Genomic DNA, 23,938 nt, shown 5'->3' with positions numbered 1-23,938 from the left:
GGAAAATGCAACAGTCAAGCATAAGTCCTTCTCATCCTTTGTACTCTGTAGGAACCTAATGCTGTGGTGTGCACTTCTCCTTGAATTGCAGCTGTGCTGTGGGAAAGAATAATCTGTGTTTGGTAACTGACACATGTGAAGTGTGTGGTAGTTGTCTGTTGAATAGAGTTCAGTGTTTCTCTGTAACTGGGATTGGTCTCTGCAAATCCATCTAATATGTTTCTGTGGTTAGTGATACCACAGGAGTAAGGAGAGAAAAATCAAACCAACCAACTTTGAATAGGTAGTGTATGTTTGCATTTCTGTATTGCTTGCAGCCAGAGTTTAGTAGAAGAAAATACATGTGTATCCACCACAACCTTGGAATTTTTGCTGCTGTTAAAATGTTAGGATTTGTCCTCTCTCAAGGGACAGGTGTAGTCTTTCCATCTATAGCTACTGTAATTTTGAAGAGGGAAATTTTTCCCCTAATTCTTAAATTTCATTACAGCTATATTCTTTACAGCAAAGTCAGAATGTTTTTGGCTGTTGATGCCCTGTAATGCGTTTGCCCCTCTCCAGGGTGCTGTCGAGGTGTGTGTGGGGTGCTTCTACTGCAAGTGACAAGGCACGAAATACTAGTTTTTACTTCGCAAACAAAGCTCCAAGCTTCTTTATATCTTTTCAGCTTTCCTTACAGTAGTACTGGGTAATAATAGTAATAACAGAGTTATTTTCACGTCAGCTATGTTGTGTTACTGTTGGCCTTGCCCTTACTAGGGCAGTATTCAGTAGTCATCTGGTCATCTGGTTAATTATAAATTGTAGTATTACCGAAAATTGTAACCAAGAAAACTCTACAAATGAAATGATAGTTTAGAAAGCCAGTGTTGGTTTATTGCAGCACTGGCGGAGTGGGGGATTTCAAGCAGGTTACAAGCTTCTCACTTCTAATGCAAATTAGTACGCATCCTGAGACAGCACTACTGAAGCCTTTTACTAACTAGGCATGCTCCCCAAGTGGTGTTTTGCCCTTGAAGGTTGCAATCTCCCACTACTGCAGTTAGCTTTGTCCTGCTTTCAACTAATTTTCTGCCACTGTCTGTGGCTTTCAACGCTATCTGCTTATCTCCTCTTGCAGCCAGAACTTCCTCACCTGAAGGCTTCTTTTTGCAGTTTTTTTTTAGCTGGGTAAGGCTGTTCTTTTCACCATCTGTTCCTTGTTTCCTAACATCACAACAGCAGCAAAAGAAGGAGGGCGGGGGGAACATCGTTCTCTGTTCTTACTAACTAAATTGTTGAAGTCTTCAGTATCAGTAATGAAGTATTGCCACGATCAGGTACAGGGTTCATAGTAGTTTGAATGAAACCTCTTTCACATGAAAACACCACTGCCGCCCAAAAGAAAAGAGATATTATTCCCTTTAATAACCTCTTGTGCTTCAATGTCTGTGCTCTTGCCTTTGAATGGCAGTGGCATGCGAAGTGGCGTGTACAGGATGGAAGCCCCAAATTACTCAAGTTCTAGTCTCTAATAGTCCCTATTAAAGCCAATGCCAAATTAATATTAAATCAATCCAATCCCCAGGTAAGCCAAAGGGAAGTGTGGACAGTGATGCTGAGAAACCTCGGAACGAAGAAAACTAAGAGATTTTTTTGTACTTTTAGCAGCAAGGTATTCATTATCTGCGCAGGGGATGAGGTTGGTTCGCACCACAGAAACTTGGTCCAAAGCACAGGTGCGGAACAGGTGAATTTATAAATTTGACATACATGATTGCAACATCCCTTCATACATTATTCATGCAATAATAACATCTCATTGCATATTAATGATAGGTGGAGTCTAGGCAGAGCCTGAGCAGAGTTTAGGCAGAGTTTTCTCTTGGCGTCAATTTTGAGAGGGTCATTCCAGCCTTTGGCCCCAGTCAGGTGGTCTTCCTCAGAGCTGAACCTTTCAACTTTCTTGCACAAGTGACCCTGCCAGGATCATTTAAAATAAATCTTGGCTTGTTACTATTTTCTTGTATTGATGTGTCCAACTTTACCTAAATTATGATTTCTAGTACCTGGTACAGCAGTTTGCAACAATGGCTGAGGCCTGGGCACAGTGAGCAAGAGCAGGGTGATTCAGCGCTACGTGCTGTGGTTCCTCAGGAACCAAGTTGAGCAATTTTGCAAGGCAGAATGGGGCTTTTACAGACCTGAGACTCCTCTCAGGTGGATCTTTAGGGTTTTAGGCCTTATTCCTTTTCAAGAGCTGCAAAGCTTGCGTAGCTGCAACAGGCAAACAGGCATACAGCCCACCCTCCAGCCTGTCTCTAGGGGGTCCAAGAGTCCATTTTGGCTACCTCAGTGTTGTTATCCCAATTACAGAGTGGGGGGAAGAGAAATGCCCTTTAGCTCGAGTGAAGGAGTGTTCAGGGGCATCCCAAAGAGGAAATATACATGTATATTTTTGGTGTGGTCAAAGAACTTCAACAACTACGACAGCCTTTGGGAGACCCACGTAGCTCATGCTTGAACCCACCCAACTCACTGTAGGTGTAGTAATGCAGGCTGTGTTCAGTGCAGATGGTACATCACTGACGCGTGAGGCAGAGAGTAAGCGCAGTGCTGGATGCATCTGCCTACTGCCTATGCCAAAATCAGCCCTTGCCCAGTAGGGAAGCCACACCTTTTGTTGTCATGGCTTTCTTGGGCTTCTCCCCCTCTGAGGAACAGTTATTTAGAAGAACGTTTTCCACTTTGTCTAACAGTGAAGTTCTCCAGAGCTGAAATGAAAAGTTCTGTGAATGGTGGGCCTGAACAGGAAAGCTTTTTCTTGCCATCACATGCCACTCTTTCACGTCAGAGTTGTATGGGGCATTCAGGAGGAATGAACTCTTGATCTTGATCCAGTTTACCATGAGTTTGCTTTTCCCCCACCACCTGCTGCCAGCAAAACTCATTACACGAATTGCCTGACATCCTCACCATTGTATGGTCTCAGTTTTGGACGGATGCCAGAAGGGAGTCAGCCTGGTGAGGTGCACTCCTCCTGCTGCAGAAGGACACGTATGTTTTGTGTAAATGCAACCTGGTTTGGCTTGCATGATCGCATCTTCCAGACCAGTGGTTCTCCTACTGTCGTGAAGTAAATTGGAGTTGGATCCAATATGTTTTTATGTTGAAGAAGTCTTAGGCACAAACACGCATGAACATTTCTCCCTGCGCAGGCAAATTACAGGGATCTGCCTGCCCATCTATTAGAAAAAGAGCTCATGAAACCATTGGCAGTATCAGGATACTAGAAAAATGGCTAAAAAACTTAAAGCAAACAAAGAAAATAAAGTGTAGTACTTCAGCAAAGTTTTCAAGAGTTGTGTTGAGAAGTTACCTGATAGGGGAAATTGATTTCTGTTCTATTACTCCCTTTGAGAACATTGAAATTAAAATCATGCCAATTAGGCAAACCATTCAGCTTGGGTTTTTTGTTGATGTTTTAGCCCCTCTCCTTTTTTTGCATTTGGAGCAAGCACTAGGTGCGAATATGGGTGTGCAGAGCGTCTGATGTGAGGAGATCTAGGACTCGGCTTTGACCTCCGTGTCCTGGCAGCAGCTACCCAGGAGCAGGCATCGAACGCGGCAGCCTTGGCGCAGAGTTACAGCCCATCGGCCCCCGCACTTCTGCTACGGACTGTTTGCTATGGTGTGTATGCTGGCTGCATCCAATGCTGTTGGCAAGCTCAGGTACTTTCTATCCCCTTTTACAATGAGCAAGAGACAGCTGCTGAGCTTAAAGACAAAATTAGATACAGTCCACTGCTACAATCAGAGCAACTGTGACAAACACATGTACAGCTCAGGAAAAATCATCATCCACTATTACATGACAATTTCCATGCTACCCAGGGGTGGTGGATAGTATTATGTACAGAGGACCTTAGATAAGGAAATATACCTGAGCAAATGAGCTGGCATTTTATGTGCTTATATACATGTATTTCTTCATGTACATTTTTATGCATGCTTATTTATTTATCTATATTCCCATCAACTTTTTTCTGCTATCAGTGTAACACCTGCCAAAGCATTTTGGCAAGCTCTCAGCACAGCTCCATTATTGCTTTAATTCATCCCCTGGACATAGGTTTCTTGAAACTGGACCCACTCCCATTGGCGCTGAAATGAGCAGCTCTTCCACTACAGCAAATGTGATCAGAACTGGTTTTGTTATAAATGGCAGAGGCTTCTTTGGAGTCAGAGCTAATAAACACGACAGCAATGCATTAAACACTACATTAGGAGTGCTGGATTCATTAAAAAGCTGCTTCAACAGTTTTGCATGCTTTACGCAGCAAGATTAGGCATAAATTTGTTCTCATTGTCCTGACTCACTGATACTTGTTCCCAAAGCAGGAGCATTTTCCATATAGACACTCCTGAGGAGGTGCAGCTCCATTATATTTGAAAGATCAGGTATTTCTTCTGCTCCTGATGAGACTTTCTTTCCTGCAGGAAAGTAACAACAGAACAGTGGCAAATGTGCATAAGCTCATGTGCTTAAACATTTGCAGCTAACTGCTGAGCTGGGATGTTTTAGGGGAAAAGTTCCAACTCCACCTATATTTAGTGGGCCTAAATCTCCTCACTCTGACATCAAAACCAAACCAACAAAAATTGGACCAGTGATGAGCTCTTCTGAAAAAAATTGTTCAACAGATCGCTTTAATGTTATTTGACGCTGTCATTGATACGGATTCTGCACCAGAAGGATCGGGTAATCCTGAACACAAAAGTCTTGTAGTCTTATGGCTCAAAAGAAATTAATCTTACATTTAATGGCAGAGGAAGACCACTGTCCCCTTTTCACCAACAATAGAAGGGAAAGCAGCAGAATATATGCAGTCTCTCTCCCATTTTCCGGTAAAAATTTTGTTTCTTCCCCAAACTGTTTGTTAATGTGTTAGAAAGGCCAAAACAGTGAAATATAGTGTTCTTTTCTTTTTACAGAGTATAAAAGTGTGTATACATTTGCATTCTGGCAATGATGTTTAAACTATGATTAATTCAACGGGGTATCTAACCAAATCACTGTCTGTGTGAAAAGAAACTAAACGAAATGAATAGCAGTTTCCAAACAAACGCACAGGTACAAAGGCCATGGATGCCAGACTGATACGTGGGACACGATGACAAATCCAATACACATACATTGCTACCACCTTCCCCACAGCTGCCAAAGTCCTGGATGTGATGGGGAGTCCAGCACTTCTGGATGTGTGTCTCCATCCCCCGAGGTCTCCTCCATACCCCGGAAGCTGTGGAGCGCCGCGGGGACCTGGGGACACGGCTGCACCACAGAGCACAGTCCGTGCTTGGCCTCTGGCTGGGGACAACCGGTGCCCGCGGCAGCTTTGGGCACTTTGGAATTGCCTGTGTTTTGGGGATGGCTGTTTGCCTGCATTTCAGGTTAATCTTCAGAGGGTGGCTTCTGCCAGCGCTGGCGCTGGGCTGGGAGTTGGCTCCCAGCTGTGTAACTCAGCTCCCGCTCGGACAGCTGGCTCCTCCTGGGGCGGGCAAGGGTTCGTTTTGTCCACAAAATTATAGACCTGTGAAAACTGAGAGCTAAAAGAGAAACAGGAGCCAAATGCAGTATTATCTTCTTATCCCGATCAAGACTTGCAGAAGGACAAAACTGCTATGGTTTTCTAATGTGTTACACCTCTTTTTGATTCAGCAAAGGAAAAAAAAATCTGCAATAGATTTTTGGTATTTATTCATTGTGCATAAAAGGTGATGTTTCACATTCCTAAAACTCTGAAATGAAAACGTGTATCACTGAAAACAGCAATGCAAATATCTCTGGCAGATTAATTTCTCGTGCCTTTGCCTTTCCTCTCTGCTGCTTTTATACTCAGTCACACTTGCCATGCAATTGGCTTTACATTGGCCAAGGGATAACTGGCTGCAGTGATGTTATGTGCAAGCTGGAGTTTGCCTTTAAATTCAGGGCAAAATCTCAGATAGGTTCACTTATTTTTGATAACTGTTGACTAATACTGCTTATAATTAGATGCAGGGCTTAGTTCAGATGCCAGTGTTGAACGGTACATGAAACAATATTGACCAGGGAAAGAGAAAATCCTAGTAAGCACATCGTCAGATGCAGGCAAGCTGGAGAAGAGATTCTTCTGGATGCAGAAATAGTGTGGGCACATTTTATATCCATTATATCCTTTCACAGCATAAATGACATGAAAAGCAAAAGTGGTAAATAGGAGCAGTCTTTGAAACACCCACATACTCGCTCAACTGGAATCACCATTAGGAATCAGTGAGTTAGCCTGGTTTTCCTGAGTTTCACTACTCAAGGGATGCTTCCATGGACAACTATAGGCAAAGATACTCCTAGGTGGATGACCGTAGCAGTGGCCTCCAGACTACTTTGATCATGCACCCTAGTCAGTAAAACGTTTCTAAGTGCACGCACACACACCCACCCCAACACCCCCCCCCACCCCCACACCCCATGTATATTTGTTTATTTACAAATTATATACATGCACTCCTGAAGTTCTAGAGGTTTCTTCCCACACGCTGATGGGTAGTCTTGTGCACCCCCTGTCTTTGAACCCCATGAGCTATAGGTACACAAACACTCCCAAGAGGAAAGGCAGCTGTAGCACCAGGGCTGTGTCACATACCTGTGCAGTCAACCCAGTCCTGCGAATCTGCACAAGAGCAAGATCCTGTCAAGGTAGCCCAAGTTCTGAGTCGGGATAAATTTTTTTTCATACTTCTCACTCTGACTTCTGTTGACGTGCAGTTTTGAAACTTGGCACTCCTATGAGAAAATCCCAACATTTGTGAAATGTTCAAAATTTTCATAAATCATCGGAAAAGTGCTACTGATACCAGCAGAACTGTGGCCTTAAATGGGTGAAGTCAGGCTAAAAGCTGAGTGAGGATCCAGGTCCCAGCTGGCCCTTCAGTCGTATGGAAGTAGCACAGAGGCTGCGGCAGCTGCATTTGCTCAGGGCTTGTGAACACAAACTCAAGAGCAATTATGGTCTGCAGCCATCACACGGCAGACTAAGCCACCTGCTGAATTAATTACCATCGTTCATCGTGGCAGTGTACGTCAGGAGAGGAGAAAGACAGGAGGGCAAAACTGAACTCATTGCACTGAACTCAAACCCAATGCTTTGCTCCAGGAAATAACTGAAATGCTCCTGACAGTTCATACCATTATTGCAGACAAGGACACTGGAAGTCAGAGTGTCTGACCTGACCATAGCTCTCCTGTCTGGCAGGATCCAGTAAGCCTAACTTTCTACCTGACTTCCTTCATGCCACACTCAGAAATGTAAGACAAAACCCAAATGACATAGACATCATTGCTCCTTCACTTTTTTAGACCAAACTGTTCTCGTTTATCTATTAATGGCAAGATCCTTTCTTGACCAGTTGATACTTTTCAATAAACATCATATGCTTCTGGTTTTCCTTCAGTTCCCTTGTCTCCAGAGGCAGTAAATGCCGCTGGCATTTCAGGACATCATGTATTTTTATCTGGTGACACCCCCTATGGCTGTCACCATCAACCCCATTCCTGACTACCATGCTTTCCTTTTAAGTCCTACTGTCCCTGAAACATTCTAGGAAGAGACCCCTGATGTAAATTAGGCTATACTGTGTGTTACACCCTGGATGTGCCTGCACCATGACAGGACGAATTCATGGCTCTTCTGCTATTGTCAAATGCCAGGACCACCTCTCTCTTCAAGATAATGCCTTGCAAGGAAATGCCTTAGCCAATGCAGTGGCAAAGGTTGTGGCTTGTGTATCTTTCATCTGTCTGTACACCCCTTTCCCATTTTTTCTCCCTTGAAGAGCTGGCAGCTCTGCAACGTTTCACGCTGGAAGAGGAACGCCAGCTACACTCCAACTCCCCTTGCTGCTCCCACAGCAGCTGCCTAGTAGTGCCTCGAGTCCTGTTACCTGCCCTGGCTCCTCTGGCCCATTCAGTTGCCCCACAAGATTGGTTTGCTCTACATTTCTCAGCTACATCTCAGCAGTATTGTGGCAGCTGCCCAGTTTGTTCAGCATGTAATACAGGACAGCAGGAGAAGGTGGGTGTAGCTGCAAACCCTCAATGGTGGAGACTTTGTAAATTTTCAAATTGACTTTGTTCAAGTTGCCTCAGTGCTGCAATTTTCAATATGTCCCTGCCATCTTAGATACGTTATCAGGATTGGTAAAGGGCCATCCTTGTAAACATGCTGAGAGAACTAATTCTTCCGTTTGTTGCTCCCTAACACTAAATAACAATAAGAGGACCCATTCTATGGGATGAGTAATGAGCAAAATTTTTGCAGCCTACAAACACAACCCAAATGCCAGTGGGGCTGTAGGAAGGACAAAGTCCAATTTAAAAACAAACTTGGCAAAGATTTGCCCAGAGACTGGCCTGAAATGGCTGGATACATTACCTCTCACATTGATCTGTAGAAGAAACATCAGGAAAGAAAACCATAGGGGGTCATGATATTTTACTAGGCAGACCCATGCAATTGTATTACACAGCATCTGTAATTCCCTGTAAGGGAGAGAAGTTTCCCTAGCTGATGAAATAAGAAATGCTGCAGCATTGTCCTGTAGCCACCATGCCACGTGAGTGCTCAGGAGACACCTTTGCTCAGAAGAGCTGGTGCTGGCGGATGAAACCAATGCTGGGCTAAGGTGTGCGTAAACTGACATGTGTAAGCAGTTGCAGCTAAATGCTGAGCTGTGATGTTTTAGGAGTAAAGTTCCAACTTTCACTGTGGGTCTAATGCTATTTATTCTGACATGGATAGCAAACGAACAAAAATTGACTGATGATGAGTGCTTCTTTACAGCGAGGGTGGCGAGGCACCGGCCCAGGCTGCCCGGAGCAGCTGTGCGTGCCCCAAGGCCAGGCTGGACGGGGCTGGGGGCAGCCTAGGCTGGGGGGAGGGGTCCCTGCCCGTGGCAGGGGGGTTGGAACTAGATGATCTTTGAGGTCCCTTCCAACCCAAACTGTTCTGTGATTCTATGAATTAATCATTTTATCATTTTTTCACTTACACTCCCAGGGCTTTAAAGTCTTCCTTTGACGTGCGGAATTAGACTCTATAACTCGAAAGTTATAAAGTAGGTATGTTTATTGCGCGCAGATGCACGGGGGATCGCTCCTCCACAAGCGTGCATGCCCGAAGTGACGAACCATCTCACATTTATACAATGAACAAATGAATATTCAATTAACGCCTATACATATTCGTTACCTAAACCCCGCTTCGTATGTTAATTAGCTTATCAGTCCGTTTCCTGGAATGTGGTGGTCTTGCAGGTTTGTAGGTGATTCATGTTCTTGTGACCATCCAGATCTTCTTCAGGTGATTCATGTCCTTGTGACCACCCGATCTTCTTCAGGTGATTGTGACCACCCAATCTTTTCCAGCAAGGAGACTTAGCACTCCCTCCCTCTAGATAGCATTTGAATGTCTCTCATCTTTTCTTATTCTCTTTTAAATAGCCCCTTTGTTAGAGGAAGAAGGGCAGGCGTCTCCCCTTTGTTAGAGGAAGAGGGGCAGGTGTCTCCTCAAAACTGTAGTTGTCACCGCACCCATGACTAGTCACCATACCCACATTCCTTAAGCAGACACATACAATCACAATCCATGTCCATTACCCCCATTTCACATTATTTCTCCATATCACCTTGACTCTGCTCAGATTCTGTCTTGAGGTATCGTTCGTGTCCATGTGAAATAGTAGCAGCAGATAGTGATCTGTGCTCTTGACAAATTGTGGCACCCTCTCAGCAACAGCTCAGACCTTAGCTCCTGTCGTGCACCTCCCTGTCAGGCTGGCTGATGGGCATCTCAGTGCCCCTTAACAAGGAGTCACCCACTATGAGCACTTTGTTTCTTTTTGCAGTATCCATGGTGTCCTGCTAATGTAGTCTCTCTGTAGACCTTGCTCATGGGAGTCTATAGCTGTTAAAGCTTCATATCTGTTTCAGGTTGTGATGCTTGGAGAAAAAAAGGGAACTGCTATAAAGCTGCCAGCAAGAGAACAAAAAAGTTTAAAATTCTCATAAGGAGCTACAGAAAAGAGCTGTTCACATAGCTCCCCTGATGGGGCCATCTACTTAAACATGCCCTTCAAAAAATTCTGTTGATTGTTTGCAGCCTTCTTAGTGGTCACAGATGACCAATGGGTAGGGAAAAGGTGCAGAAAATGCTGACATCATCTCACTATCTCTAGATGTGAACACTTCCCCAGTTTGATTCCAGGTACTCCCCCAGAAGACCTAACTGGGTCTTGTACATCTTTCGTCGCAAAGTTGACTTGTTGACATGTAGGAAGGTGTGACCCTGTCTGGATGTGTAGGGAAGGTTGCTTAACTTCTCAAAGGAACACAAACACAGAAGATTTTGGTTGTGAAGAGACAAAATTTCTTTCTTAAACACTATTCTTATTTAATAAACTAGAAGAAAGTTCTTTTAAATCTGCTTTTAGAAGAAGATGAAAGTAGCAAAGGTCTGATTTAACTAATAGAAGATAAAATGCTTCCTCTAACAGTGTTGTGTAAATCTGGAGGTCTCATTAAATCAGAGCTTTAGTGCAGAAATGTTACACAGGGAAGTCAGCTTATAAAAAAGCACAGTGTGCTTTTTCAATGAAACCAGAAACTTTTGCTTTGATTTCCGATTTCTAAGTAAAACTCTTCAGTGATGGGAAAACAGCACCTGGGCTGGCATAAGTAGGCTTAAATGAAATATTCTAGGCCTGTGAAAGCTTTGCTTATTATAAGGTGTTGCAATGAAACCATGTGCGCTAGTGTTCTAGACATCTTCATTTGAGCTATTAAACACCTCACACCAGCTTGGTTATGTAGGTTTGTAATATATGGTTTGCTGGGTAACAAGAAGTCAACTTTTATTTCCTCATTCTCCAGGATGGCCTCAAAAATGAATCCTGGTTCATTCATGTGTATCCCTGCACATTTGGGGTATTTTTAAACCTGCTGCATATTACTGTCCATTTGTCAGCCTTCAATTTTATTCACCATTCGTCAGACCATTTGTAGGGCAATTCCAAATCCTTATGAAATCTGCCTGTAGCTGTCTTGGAGCTCAGCATTTCACTTTCTCTATCAACACTCAGTGGGAGTTATCTACATAGAAGAAAACGACAATGGCTTCAGTTCTTGTCCCCTTTGAGACCTTTTTCAATGCTTGGCCCAGCTACTAGACAACCTTCAGTATCAAGCTGTCTTCTGTTTTGTGAACTGTTACCTTATCTGGTCTTACAGGTGGGATCCTTGCTACTGAGTGTTGTGCAGAACCTTGGCAGAAAGTGAAACTTTTTCGAATTCAGATATTCTGTGTTATTATGTGAGCTGTTCGTCTGCCTCAGTAGTACTAGCAGGAATTTAATTTCCTGTTTGAATTTTATTTGAATGTATTCCTGATGTTTTGTGTAAGGCCTACCAAAAGAAATACATCCTAGATGACAGCAAATTGCTTTTCTGGAAGAGTTAAATGTAAGTGCTAACATCAGAACGAAACTACACTGATGTGTGTCTGTGGTTGAAGAGAAGAATTTGAAGCAGATGTGCAGAGTTTTCTTTTATAAGAATAAATCCAAATTGCTGGCAGCAAAATATTGTCCTTGTTAATAGAAATTCTGTTTAAAAATATTGTAGTGCTGTTCAGAAATCTTAAGCATCACAGGTGATCATGGATAGTCCTGCTCCCAAAGAAAGGAAGGGCAGGTTTTCCACTCCTTTCAAAATAAGTCTTCACTGAATGGTGTTTTAAAGAACTGTTTGAGGGGGGATCATACTGGATTAGAGACAAAGTGATGCATGCCTGCGGCTTACTTGAAATTTTTAAATTATTGGTGTTTTGAAGAGCGAACCTGCCATCTGTTCCCATCATCCACAAACTTTTCTGTGTGCTTGAATATACTGTCTCATCAAGAAAGACTGGCCTCCTCAATCTCTCAGCTTGCTATATGTATCCCATCAGTCGAGGTCTCCCTTTCCCCCATGTTTCATCCCAAAATGGTAATTTGGAAATAAAATGGAATGAAAAAATACAGGATGATGACTAGGAAAAGAAACTCAGACAAAACCATTTTGGGTGTCAGCTTCCTGTAGAAAACAAGTCTCCTCAGATCTCTGAAACTGAGACTTGCCCCCAGCCTGTATTTAGCCTATTGTAAACTACTAAGATGTATGTTTCTAACAGAAAGTTAGGAGCATTTCAGACAGCATCAAGTTATTTTACTAAGTCGTTCCATGTAATATGGCTTTGATTTTATTCATATCTTGGTTATTGGAAGCTGATCAGGTTCTCACAAAGGTCTGCACAGCAGACTGCACGTGGAAAAGAAACTTCACTTAGACATAAAGACTCTTTATGCTTGCTAAGGTGGGCACACAGATGGCCACCTGGGGAGGGAAGTCACCAGAAGAAAAGATGGAAAGAGAGGCAGCAGGACACTAACTGTCTGCCACTCACTTTTGAGTGACAGTACTTTCCAACTCTGTGGGATTTAGGGAGGTGAGAATTTCACACACAAACAGGGACACCTGTTTGCTTCCTGAGGCTGAATGTTCACGGAGGGTTCAATAGCTCTTTCCCTTCTGCTGTTACACAGGTGGAGAGGAAGGTGCTTCCAGAGAAGGAGACAACACAGCCTCTCTGGGCAGCCTGTTCCAGTGTTCTGTCACCCTCAAAGTAAAGACATTCTTCCTCATATTCAGGTGGATCTTCCTGGGTTTCAGTTTTTTCCCATTGCCCCTTGTCCTGTCATTGGGCACCACTGCAAAGAGCCTGGCCCTGTCCTCTTGACACTCACCCTTAAGATATTCATCGACATTGGTGAGATCCCCTCTCAGTCTTCTCCAGGCGAAACAGACCCAGCTTTCTCAGCCTGTCCTCATCTGGGAGATGCTCTGGCCCCTCATCAGCTTTGTAGGCCTTTGCAGCATAACCATACTAGCTCTGGTTATGCTGCAAAAAGTGTGTTTCTAAGAGCAAAGAAATGGGAAGCTAAAGGAAAGAATGGTTGGAGGAAAATACTGTGAATGACCAAATACAGAAGAAAAAAAGGGTGTAGTTTTTCAGTGCAGGGGTGGCGAGGCACCGGCCCAGGCTGCCCAGAGCAGCTGTGGGTGCCCCATCCCTGGGGGGGCTCAAGGCCAGGCTGGACGGGGCTGGGGGCAGCCTGGGCTGGGGGGACAGGTCCCTGCCCCTGGCAGGGGGATGGAACTTGGTGGTCTTTACAGCCCCTTCCAACCCAAACTGTTCTATGATGCCATGAAAAGTGTAAAGGGAGGTTGTGACATATGCTGGCATATCAATTCACAGGTTTTGTGGTACAGGACTCTACATTCATACACTCACACTGTCCTTAACCTAATTGTTCTATGCGATTGATTTTGATCTGTGTGGGAAAGTGAATTGACCGTAGGAGGCTGTCGTGATAAGCAAGTACCGTGTATCAGAGGCGCAAGAACAGTGTGAGTGGATCAGAGGGCAGTGAGGGGGGAGGAAGGGGGTGGGGGGCACATGGTGTGCCGGAGCTCTGGCACCGTTTGGGGAAATTTGTTATCCAAATGGTATTTTGTCTGGTCTGGGAAAGGAGCAAATTGTGATGAGTGCAGAAAATGCAGGAAAGCAAAGCAAATTTTGGAAGAGATTAATTCCAGGTTTGGGGAAAATGGTAAGCCAAAACGTAGCTGTGTGGTGAAGATTTTCAGATTTCTGTAATGTGGTACCCGGCAAGGTTTCTGGTATCGCAGGTGTCAGCACTGGTTATGATATCCCAAAAAGGAGCAGCGGTATCTCTCCCTGTGCTAACTGGAGGTGGCTGGTGTGACACATGTAGCATATGCAAATGCAGAAAATGGGATGTTAAAGCTGGGCATTAACTGTTTTACAAAGCTTGGCATAACTTTGCAGTTCCAATAATCCTTTTCAAATCAATCTTTTTAATAAAAAATATTATTCTACAGTTTGTGCTGAAGTCATTTACATACAGCTATGAAACTTCCACGCTGTCTGTCAGAGCTTGCCCTGAAGCCCTGGTCTATCGGTCAGAGAGTCTTTTTTTTGCAGGTTCATCAGGAAATGATACTGCTTTAACTGTCATCTCAAGTGTTACTAACAATGTGTCTCAGTTTATTACCAAATTGATGAATTCAAGGCAAAAAGCATGTTCCGTCATACTGCCATTGAACTGAAGCTATGCATGCTGACCAGGAAAAGACACTCAGAGAAAACGGGTGTCAGCTTCCTGTAGTGAACATCTCTTCCTAAACCTCTGAGAGTGACATTTGCGCTTCTACTGTATCCAGGGCATATTCCATGCAAACTGTGCCTTTGCTTTTGAGCTTCCTAACATGGCTTCTCAGGCAGTTGTTAAAGAAGATGTTTTTTAAATGAAGAAATTTAAATTGCTGAAGCTGCCAACTGGCAGAACTGGGTTATGTCCCCTGTATAGCCTAATCCAAGGCTGGTTTAAAATCCAGTCAAGCTAATCAGTAGGAGAACAGAAAAAGAACAAATGAGCAATTTGTATACACAGCTGCCCTCAGAAATGCAGGGGGTTTTTTAGAAAAAAATAGTATATATGAAGGGAAATTGCTTGTTCAAAGAATAAGTGTGCTAGAAGAATTGTGCAAGTTAAAGCAAGTGGAAAGAAGATAACGATCCAAAGAAGGCCTTGAAACCAAGGCAGAAACTGGAACCAGAACAGAAGAAATCAAGTGGGGCAGGATCAGATGATGGATTTGTAGAACTGAAAAGACCAAAGGAAATTTCTAAAAACTTCGGACATTGACTAACAATTTACTAAGTGGATAGGAGCTGTACTACATCCCTTTGGACTCTGCCGGTCACTGAGCTGTTGGCCCAGCTCTGAGCTATGATTACAGCAAGACTAGTGATACCCACGTCTGTGTGAATTTTTCCTTTAACAGCAGTAAAGATTACACATGGCTTCTCAGCTGTCATGTTTCTGCCATATCCTCTGTAGACAACTTGTGCTTGCCATCGTGCACATTCAAGACATAGAAAAGAGGCAAGTTTCAAAGTTCAGAGAATATGGGAATGATTTCATTTTTCATCTGAAAAAGTGTCAGTGCCATCCAGAGTGCTACCTTACAAGCACTGTAGGAGCAAATGGCCATCAGTGACATCATCTAGCCGGAGATTGTGACATCAGCCAGTGACGGGCTGTGACCTCACATCCCTCACCGCTTATCTTCGGGCGCCGGCAGAGCCTGGGCCAGTCTGGCTCGTGCCTGGCCTCCTGCCGAGCGTGCCTGCGAGGTCTGGAGGGTGGAGCGAGGCTTCTCCTGGTGCTGGGTGGTGCTTCGGGGGTTGCCGCCGGCAGCTCTCGGTGTCCATCCCCGAGCCATCGCCTGTGTTTCCCCGGCCCTGCCTGGATCAGGCAGCCGCGCACCGCGGGGTGTGCTTGCAGCAGCGCAGGTGAGCCGTGCGGGGAACCGTCCCCCAGGGTGGCCGTAGGGCGGGCGATGGGGCCTGGCGATTCGAGAGGGTGTCCTCCTTGAGGGGCCTGGGCATTTCCTCCGCCCTTCCATTCCCTGGGGCAGCGGGTGACTGTGGTCTCTCTCCATTTTGCAGCGTGTGACACCAGTGATGGGGAGCTGCTTGTCATCCTCAGCTGACCCCAACCTGCCGCAGGAAGAAGACATGGCCACGGAGACAGAACAGACATGCCCCCTCTGCCACAATGCTGAAGACGGGATTGCTTATGTTATACCCTGTAACCACCAGTTCTGCCTGGGCTGCATCATTCGTTGGAGAGAGAACAGCCTTTTCTGCCCCCTTTGCAGAGGACCAATGGAGACTATCAAGTTTTCTGTGTGGGCAGAAAATGACTTCCTACTGTATACTTTCATAGAAACTGATGAGTTGCCAGATGCCAGCAGGCAGGCAGGCGGAGCTCGTGACCTCCTGGCTGAAAGCAGGCCCTACATCCCCTTGGTGGCCCCTCCGTTCTCTCCACAGGAGATGCTGTCCCCAGCTGAGGAGGGAGCTGTAGGGACAGAGGCCGTGGGTGGCCTCCTGCCCAGCGTCTGGGCACCGCTCTTCCAAAGGCAAGAGCACCTGCTGGATCCCGTGCTGCCCTGGCTGCGCCAGGAGCTGGCAGCAATCTATGGCGACCAATGGTGGCTGGCAAGGAGTGCGGAGAGCAGCATCCTGCACTGCCTCTGCGCCTGCGGTCTGAATCGGGAGCTCATGGTCCAGCGGCTGCAGGACTCCCTTCAGGAATATGCGGCACAACTGGTCGACGGCATCGTCAATGTCATTGTGGAGCGGTGCAGCGAGGAGGCCCAGAGGCTGCTGCAGGCCCCTGCTGTGGTGGATGAGCACGACAGCGCTGTGGCCAGCACCGGCTCCACCAGCTCCTCCTCCAGATCCAGCTCCTCCACATCCAGCTACAGCACGTGCTGGGAGTGGAGTCCTGCCTGCAGCCTGGCTTCCTCCAGCAGCCCTGAGAGCTCCCCCGGGGAGGAGGGAGCCGGCACATCAGAGGCCCCCCTCCGCGGGCGTGCTGGCCGCCACCCATCTGTGCGCATCCCCGCGGAGCGGGAGGAGCCGGGGCAGGCGGCGGTGGCGGCTGGTCCCTCCTCCTAGGGCAGCCGCCGCAGCCCCTCGGCTCCCGCCCGGGACAGTGACCGCTTGCCCAGGGGAGCCCGGCGCCCCGCAAAGAGGAGGGCCGCTGGCCCCCAGGACCCTCCCCAGCCCTGCAAGAGGCGGCCCCGCCGACGGCGCCAGCCTGGCTCCAGCTCCTCCATGTTCAAGGGCAAGGATATAAATTCCTCTTTCCCTGACACAGGCCCTGTGTGCTTCTTTCTCTCTCTCCTGGTTGCCGTCCCCGCTTCCTGTGCCCCACCGTGGGTGGCACCTGCCTTGTGGGGGGGCACGGCCATGGCCCCCCGAACCCCCGGGCTGTGTGGGCAGCACGTCCTCCTGCAGGCAATCCTGCCGCAGCTGCAGCACAGCAGATGCCGAGGGCAGAGCGGGCAGGAGGGCAAGCTGCTCTCGTTGCACATGCAATGCCCTCCGCCTGCACCCTGTCCCTCCCTCTGCCCGCTACCGACACTTCTGCTCTGCTCTGCTTTCTGTCTGGCGTCGGCCAGAGCAAACTCGCTACTGGGAGAGCTGTCGAGGAGGCAGGGACAAAGGGCAGGGCAGCGAGAGAAGAAATGTAGAAATATCACCAGAGGAGAAGAGATAAGGAGCACAAACTTGGGAAGATGCAGATGTGTGGACAGCAGGCGCGTGCTCAAATGTCACCTCCTTGTGTATATGCCGTGCCCTCACGTTCTCCTCAGATGCCGCAGTCACGGTACCAGGAGGCCTTTGGTAGGGAAGTGCCACCTTCCAGGCTGAATCCTAGCTCTGAGAGAAAGTACAACGACAGCTGGGTTGGCTTGGGTTGGCTTGGGTGTGGGTTGAGCTGGTTTTCTGAGTCCAGGTTGCACAGCAGTAGAAACTCCAATGCCATCAAGCCATGCAAACTCACGCCTAGCCTGGCCTGGCAGAGGATAGAATAGCACAGAGCAGAACAGAATATTCCCTTTGGATGGGAGGGAAAACGATCATCTCATCCAACTGCCTGACCCCTTCAGGGCTGACCAAAAGTTAAAGCGTGTTATTCAGGGCACTGTCCAAATGCCTCTTGGCCACTGACAGGCTTGGGGCATCGACCACCTCTCTGGGAAGCCTGTTCCAGCGTTTGACCACCCTCTCATCAGAGAAATGCTTCCTAACGTCAAGTGTGAACCTCTGCTGGCACAGCTCTGAGACATTCCCCCCAGCACAAGGGGCAACGGGCACAAAGTGCAACCCGGGGAGTTTCACCCGGATGTGAGGAAAAAGTCTTTGCTTTGAGGGTGACATGGCCCTGGCACAGGCTGCCCAGAGGGTTGGTTGGGTCTCCTTCTCTGGAGACATTCAGAACCTGCCTGGATGCGATTCTGTGCAACCTGCTCTAGGTGGACCTGCTTTAGCAGGGGGTTGGGCGGGGTGATCTCCAGAGGTCCCTTCCAACACTAGCCATGCTGTGATCCTGTGATTCTGGGAGCCTATCGCTGAATACCAGGGCGAAGAGGTCAGCACCTCCCTCTCCGCTTCCCCTCCTCGGGAAGCTGCAGAGGGCAGTGAGGATGCCCCTCAGCCCCCTTCTCTCCAAACTAGACAAACCCAGGATCCTTGGGTGCTCCTCACAGGACATGCCTTCCAGGCCTTTCACCAGCCGCGTTGCCCTCCTCTGGGTGCACGGCACGCCACTGACGATCGCCCAGTGCTCCAGTCTATCTGGATTCCTCTGCAAGGCCTCTTGCCCCTTGAGAGAGTCAACAGGACCTCCCAGTCTGCGGTCATCAGCAGACTTGCTGATGAGGCGTTCAACTGCTGCATGCCGATCATTGAGGAAAATATTGAACAGAACCAGCCCTGGACCTGAGCCACCGCTGGTGGCTGGTCGCCAGCCACATGTAGCCCCATTCACTACAAGGCACTGAGACCTGCCAGCCAGCCACTTCTTCACCCAGCGCACCCTGAACCCGCTCAGCCCGCAGCTGGACAGCTTGTTCAGAAGGACACTGCGAGGGACAGTGTCAAAATCCCCACTGCAGTCCAGGGGAACTACACCCACTGCCTTCCCTTCAATCCCTGGGCGGGTGACCTTATATTGCAAGGACACCTGATTAGTTAGGCGAGACTTTCCCTTTGCAAACCCATGTTGACTGTGCCTGATCACAGGGTGACAGAAAATCTCAAGGCGGAAGGGAGCCATAAGGATCATGGAGTCCCACTCCCTGCTCCTTGCAGAACTAGCTGAAGCTAAACCATGTGGCTAAGAGCATGGCCCAGACGCTCCTTGAACTCTGACAGGCTTGGTGCCGTGACCGCTTCCCTGGAGAGGCCGTTCCAGTGACCCAGCATGCCCTCAGTGACGAACCTCTTCCTGATGTCCCATGAGAACGTCCCCCGAGGCAGCTTCATTCCCTTTCCCCGAGTCCTGTCGCTGGTCACCGGGAGGAGGAGATCAGCACCTCTCCCTCCGCTGCCCCCCTGGAGGAAGCTGTAAGGCTGCGGAGAGCTCACCCCTCAGCCTTCTCTTCTCCACGCTGAGCAGAGCGAGTGACCTCAGCCGCTCCTCCTCGGCCTTGCCCTCTAGGCCTTTCACCACCTGGGGCACCTTCCTCTGGCCACGTGCAAATTGTTTGATGGCCTCCTTATGCTGAGGCGCCCAGGACAGCACACAGTGCTTGAGGTGGGGCTGTGCCCGTGCAGCCCAATGTGGGGCAGTCACCTCCCTCGACCGGCGAGCTGTGCTGGGCTTGCTGCGCCCCAGGACGCGGGTGGCCCCTTTGGCTGCCAGGGCACACTGTTGGCTCACTTTCTGGGACAACACTTGCCAGCTTCCCGTCGACCACGACCTCTCCAGACTCCCCGGACTGCTGAAAAATACCAGAGAGAGGTCCCACGACGGCATGGGCCTGCTCTTTCCGTCCCCTGGGATGAATGCCATCGGGCCCGGTAGATTTCTGTGCATCCAGCAGCAGCAGCAGCAGCAGCAGCAGCAAGTCCGAAACAAGTTTGGGGTCGGCTGGGAGTTTACTATCGCCCCAGTCACGCTCTTGCAGCACTGGGCTCCGGGGCTGCCAGGGCCTGTTGTCGGTGTTGAAGGCAGCGGCAAAAGAAGGCGTTCTTTTTCTGCCTGACTCCTGCATGACGGCCCCTGCTCACACAGGCCACCCTTCTGCCCTGCTTGCTTCACTTGCCACATTTTGCAACGGCCTGCTCCTGCGCTCCTAAGAGGTGGCTCTTAAAAAATGCCCAGCATTCCTGGGCCCCCATACCGTCAAGAGCAGATTGCCGGGGCACCTTACTAACTGGCTCCTTCAGTAGCCCCAGCTCTGCTCTCCCCACAGCCGGGGACAAAGTTTTGCCCGAGGTTTTTCTCCTGCGCCAACTATGTGAAACTCAACTACTTGGTGGGCACGGTGACCAAGACAGCCACCAGCCACCACTCTGCTGGCGGGTCCCTCTCCACTTGCAAACAACAGGCCTAGGAGGGCACCTTTCCTAGTTGGCTCCCTTAGAAGCAGAGGTACCGGCCTCGTTCAGCAAAGCAGCAGGGGCTTTGCTGCAGAAGTTCCAGTTTGTACTGGATACGCACTAAACTACCTGCTCGGTCAGCGCTGACTGAGATTAGGTGTCGAAGGCTGAAGAAAGCGGGCTTGTTCAGGCTCCTGTGGTGTGCCCCGGGATTCCTCCCTGGGAGGTACTCCTGAGAAGATGGTAACAAAGCGAGAGGTAGGGACACCCTCCTGCTGCAGCTGAAACCCCTCCCTTCTCTCCCAGCCCGCGTTCAAGAGACGGTTCACCCGATCCCGTCCCACTGACTGTACTACAACAGCCCCAGGAGGCAGACTGACAGCCTGCCGCGAGCTTGGCTGCGCTGAACCCTCCCAGCTCCCCGCAATCGGCAGGCAAAGCGGCTTTGAGAGTGCAGCGAGAAGAGGAAGAGAGAGACCTGCCCTTGCCTGGGTGGCCCAGCCGGTGGCCCACACCAGCACAGGGCCGGGAGACCTGCAGCTCGATGGCACGATACCTTTGCTCCACCTTTTCAGTGGCTTTGCTGGCAAGTTTGCTTGTGCGCCTCTTTTTCTCTCATCCGTCCATTCTCAAGAAGATTTTGGAACGGGGCGAGGGCAACAGAAGGCTTCAATGAAGTCACTGAGCTGGTGCCTAAACCCTTACAAAGGTGGTGTATCTGAAGAGGCAGCTAATACTGGAAAAGGAAAGCTGAGGAACTTCAAATAGGATTTCTTTTTTTCCTTGTCAACAGTCTACATTCCTTGAGGATTCGTATAGTTCTTACACGGTTTTAGTCATTCCACTGCTTCTGAAGCTTGCACCATCATCACGAAGGGGCTTTCAATTGTCAGCAACAAAGATGTCAACGACCAAAACTTGCTGGCAGAGAACTCTTCAAATCCTGAAGTCTTTCTACGGTGAGGACAACTTTTCAACAACATGATGGAAGGCAGAAGGAGAAGGCCAGTCTAGCTGCACACCCGGAACCGTGGGCAACATTTGTAAATGTGCAGATTTCCTTCATTCAGATGCCTCGATGCTGTCACTGTGGCGAGGTCCTCGTCACTTCAGGTACGTTCTCAGGAGTGAGATCTGCCCCATGGCCAATGACTAGAAATGATTCTGAAAGGCAGAGGCAAGAAGGGGTGACGGGACAGCATGGCCCACGTGGGGATCCATCCTGGCTCCCCGGAGGCGTGAGCAGGGCGTCTGCGCCCCTTCTACCGTGCTCTGGCGAGACAGGAACTACAACTCCTCGCGGCGTAAAGCGGTTCAGGCTCCATTGCTGGTGCTTTTGGGGACCACCAAAGCAACAGTTGGCCAGGAGCACCACCTACCAGAAGCGTGGCAAGCTTGGTAAGCGGGGAGGGACCAGGTACTGTGGGCGAGTGCCAGCAGGAGTGGATGGGGCTGCAGCAAAATGCCCCTTCAGGCTTCTCCCTGCGGGCGGCGGGCACGACCCAGCAGGGTGGGAGACTCTTGCCCAGGGCTGCCCACCGAGCGCCCAGCTCCTCCCTGCAGATCCTGGCACTGCACAGGGAAAGGCAGCCAGCTGGGGCAGGCAGCATTCAGGCACGGGCAGTGGTCCACGCAGACTGGTTCCACCACGCTCCCCCTCGCAGGGGACCTGTGTGAGGCGTCACGAGCGGGGATGAGACACACCGCCACGGGCGCGGGTTGCAGGGGACCAAGCTAGAGCAACACAGGAACGTAAAAGGTGAAAACAAGAAACGGTATTTTTTCTCTTGATGCCATGTGCCTGCGGGGGCGGAAGGTTCGTTGTGACATCACCGTGTTCTGGAGGCTGACGTTACCGAGCAGTGCATTGTGACATCAGCCAGTGACGGGCTGTGACCTCACATCCCTCACCGCTTATCTTCGGGCGCCGGCAGAGCCTGGGCCAGTCTGGCTCGTGCCTGGCCTCCTGCCGAGCGTGCCTGCGAGGTCTGGAGGGTGGAGCGAGGCTTCTCCTGGTGCTGGGTGGTGCTTCGGGGGTTGCCGCCGGCAGCTCTCGGTGTCCATCCCCGAGCCATCGCCTGTGTTTCCCCGGCCCTGCCTGGATCAGGCAGCCGCGCACCGCGGGGTGTGCTTGCAGCAGCGCAGGTGAGCCGTGCGGGGAACCGTCCCCCAGGGTGGCCGTAGGGCGGGCGATGGGGCCTGGCGATTCGAGAGGGTGTCCTCCTTGAGGGGCCTGGGCATTTCCTCCGCCCTTCCATTCCCTGGGGCAGCGGGTGACTGTGGTCTCTCTCCATTTTGCAGCGTGTGACACCAGTGATGGGGAGCTGCTTGTCATCCTCAGCTGACCCCAACCTGCCGCAGGAAGAAGACATGGCCACGGAGACAGAGTGGGAGTGCCCCATCTGCCACGACGCTAAAAATGAGGTCGCTTCTGTGCTGCCTTGTCACCACCAGTTCTGCCTGGGCTGCATCATGCGTTGGGCAAGCAGGAATCCAACGTGCCCCCTTTGCAGAGGACCAATGGAGAATCTCAGGTTTTCTGTGGGGGCAGAACACAACTATATAGAGATTAGCATCAGAACACTTGATGAGATGCCAGATGCCAGCAGGCAGGCAGGTGGAGCTCCTGACCTCCTGGCTGAAAGCAGGCCACATCACCCTGTGGCACCCCGTCCGTCGTCTCCACAGCAGATGCTGTCCCCAGCTGAGGAGGGAGCTGTAGGGACAGAGGCCGTGGGTGGCCTCCTGCCCAGCGTCTGGGCACCGCTCTTCCAAAGGCAAGAGCACCTGCTGGATCCCGTGCTGCCCTGGCTGCGCCAGGAGCTGGCAGCAATCTATGGCGACCAATGGTGGCTGGCAAGGAGTGCGGAGAGCAGCATCCTGCACTGCCTCTGCGCCTGCGGTCTGAATCGGGAGCTCATGGTCCAGCGGCTGCAGGACTCCCTTCAGGAATATGCGGCACAACTGGTCGACGGCATCGTCAATGTCATTGTGGAGCGGTGCAGCGAGGAGGCCCAGAGGCTGCTGCAGGCCCCTGCTGTGGTGGATGAGCACGACAGCGCTGTGGCCAGCACCGGCTCCACCAGCTCCTCCTCCAGATCCAGCTCCTCCACATCCAGCTACAGCACGTGCTGGGAGTGGAGTCCTGCCTGCAGCCTGGCTTCCTCCAGCAGCCCTGAGAGCTCCCCCGGGGAGGAGGGAGCCGGCACATCAGAGGCCCCCCTCCGCGGGCGTGCTGGCCGCCACCCATCTGTGCGCATCCCGGCGGAGCGGGAGGAGCCGGGGCAGGCGGCGGTGGCGGCTGGTCCCTCCTCCTAGGGCAGCCGCCGCAGCCCCTCGGCTCCCGCCCGGGACAGTGACCGCTTGCCCAGGGGAGCCCGGCGCCCCGCAAAGAGGAGGGCCGCTGGCCCCCAGGACCCTCCCCAGCCCTGCAAGAGGCGGCCCCGCCGACGGCGCCAGCCTGGCTCCAGCTCCTCCATGTTCAAGGGCAAGGATATAAATTCCTCTTTCCCTGACACAGGCCCTGTGTGCTTCTTTCTCTCTCTCCTGGTTGCCGTCCCCGCTTCCTGTGCCCCACCGTGGGTGGCACCTGCCTTGTGGGGGGGCACGGCCATGGCCCCCCGAGCCCCCGGGCTGTGTGGGCAGCACGTCCTCCTGCAGGCAATCCTGCCGCAGCTGCACTACACCACTGTGGGCTGGGCCTCCATGTTTCACTCTGTACAGAATTAGTTTTTGGTGTTAATCATTGCCTGTCCTTCCCCTGTATTAGTATCCCAATTAGTTTCTCTTTTAGGCATAATCGAGCTGGATCATCTTGTGCATTCTGCTTTTCA

At 49.9% G+C, this 23,938-nt stretch overlaps 1 protein-coding gene across 1 annotated transcript; it reads left to right on the top strand.

Annotated features, from left to right (window-relative positions):
- The first annotated feature begins 3,586 nt into the window (after nucleotides 1-3,586).
- On the top strand, nucleotides 3,587-23,599 carry LOC114011804 (uncharacterized). Its single transcript, XM_055791661.1, has 4 exons — nucleotides 3,587-3,711; nucleotides 12,661-12,766; nucleotides 15,654-16,480; nucleotides 23,204-23,599. The coding sequence occupies exons 1-4, from the start codon at nucleotides 3,668-3,670 to the stop codon at nucleotides 23,421-23,423; spliced, it is 1,197 nt and encodes a 398-aa protein (XP_055647636.1). The 5' UTR covers nucleotides 3,587-3,667; the 3' UTR covers nucleotides 23,424-23,599.
- Nucleotides 23,600-23,938: the final 339 nt, after the last annotated feature.

Source organism: Falco peregrinus, chromosome Z (genome assembly GCF_023634155.1).
Source record: "Falco peregrinus isolate bFalPer1 chromosome Z, bFalPer1.pri, whole genome shotgun sequence".
Classification (NCBI taxonomy): domain Eukaryota; kingdom Metazoa; phylum Chordata; class Aves; order Falconiformes; family Falconidae; genus Falco; species Falco peregrinus.
The sequence above is the reverse complement of the archived record's forward strand: the minus strand, read 5'-3'. Positions and strand labels throughout refer to the sequence as shown.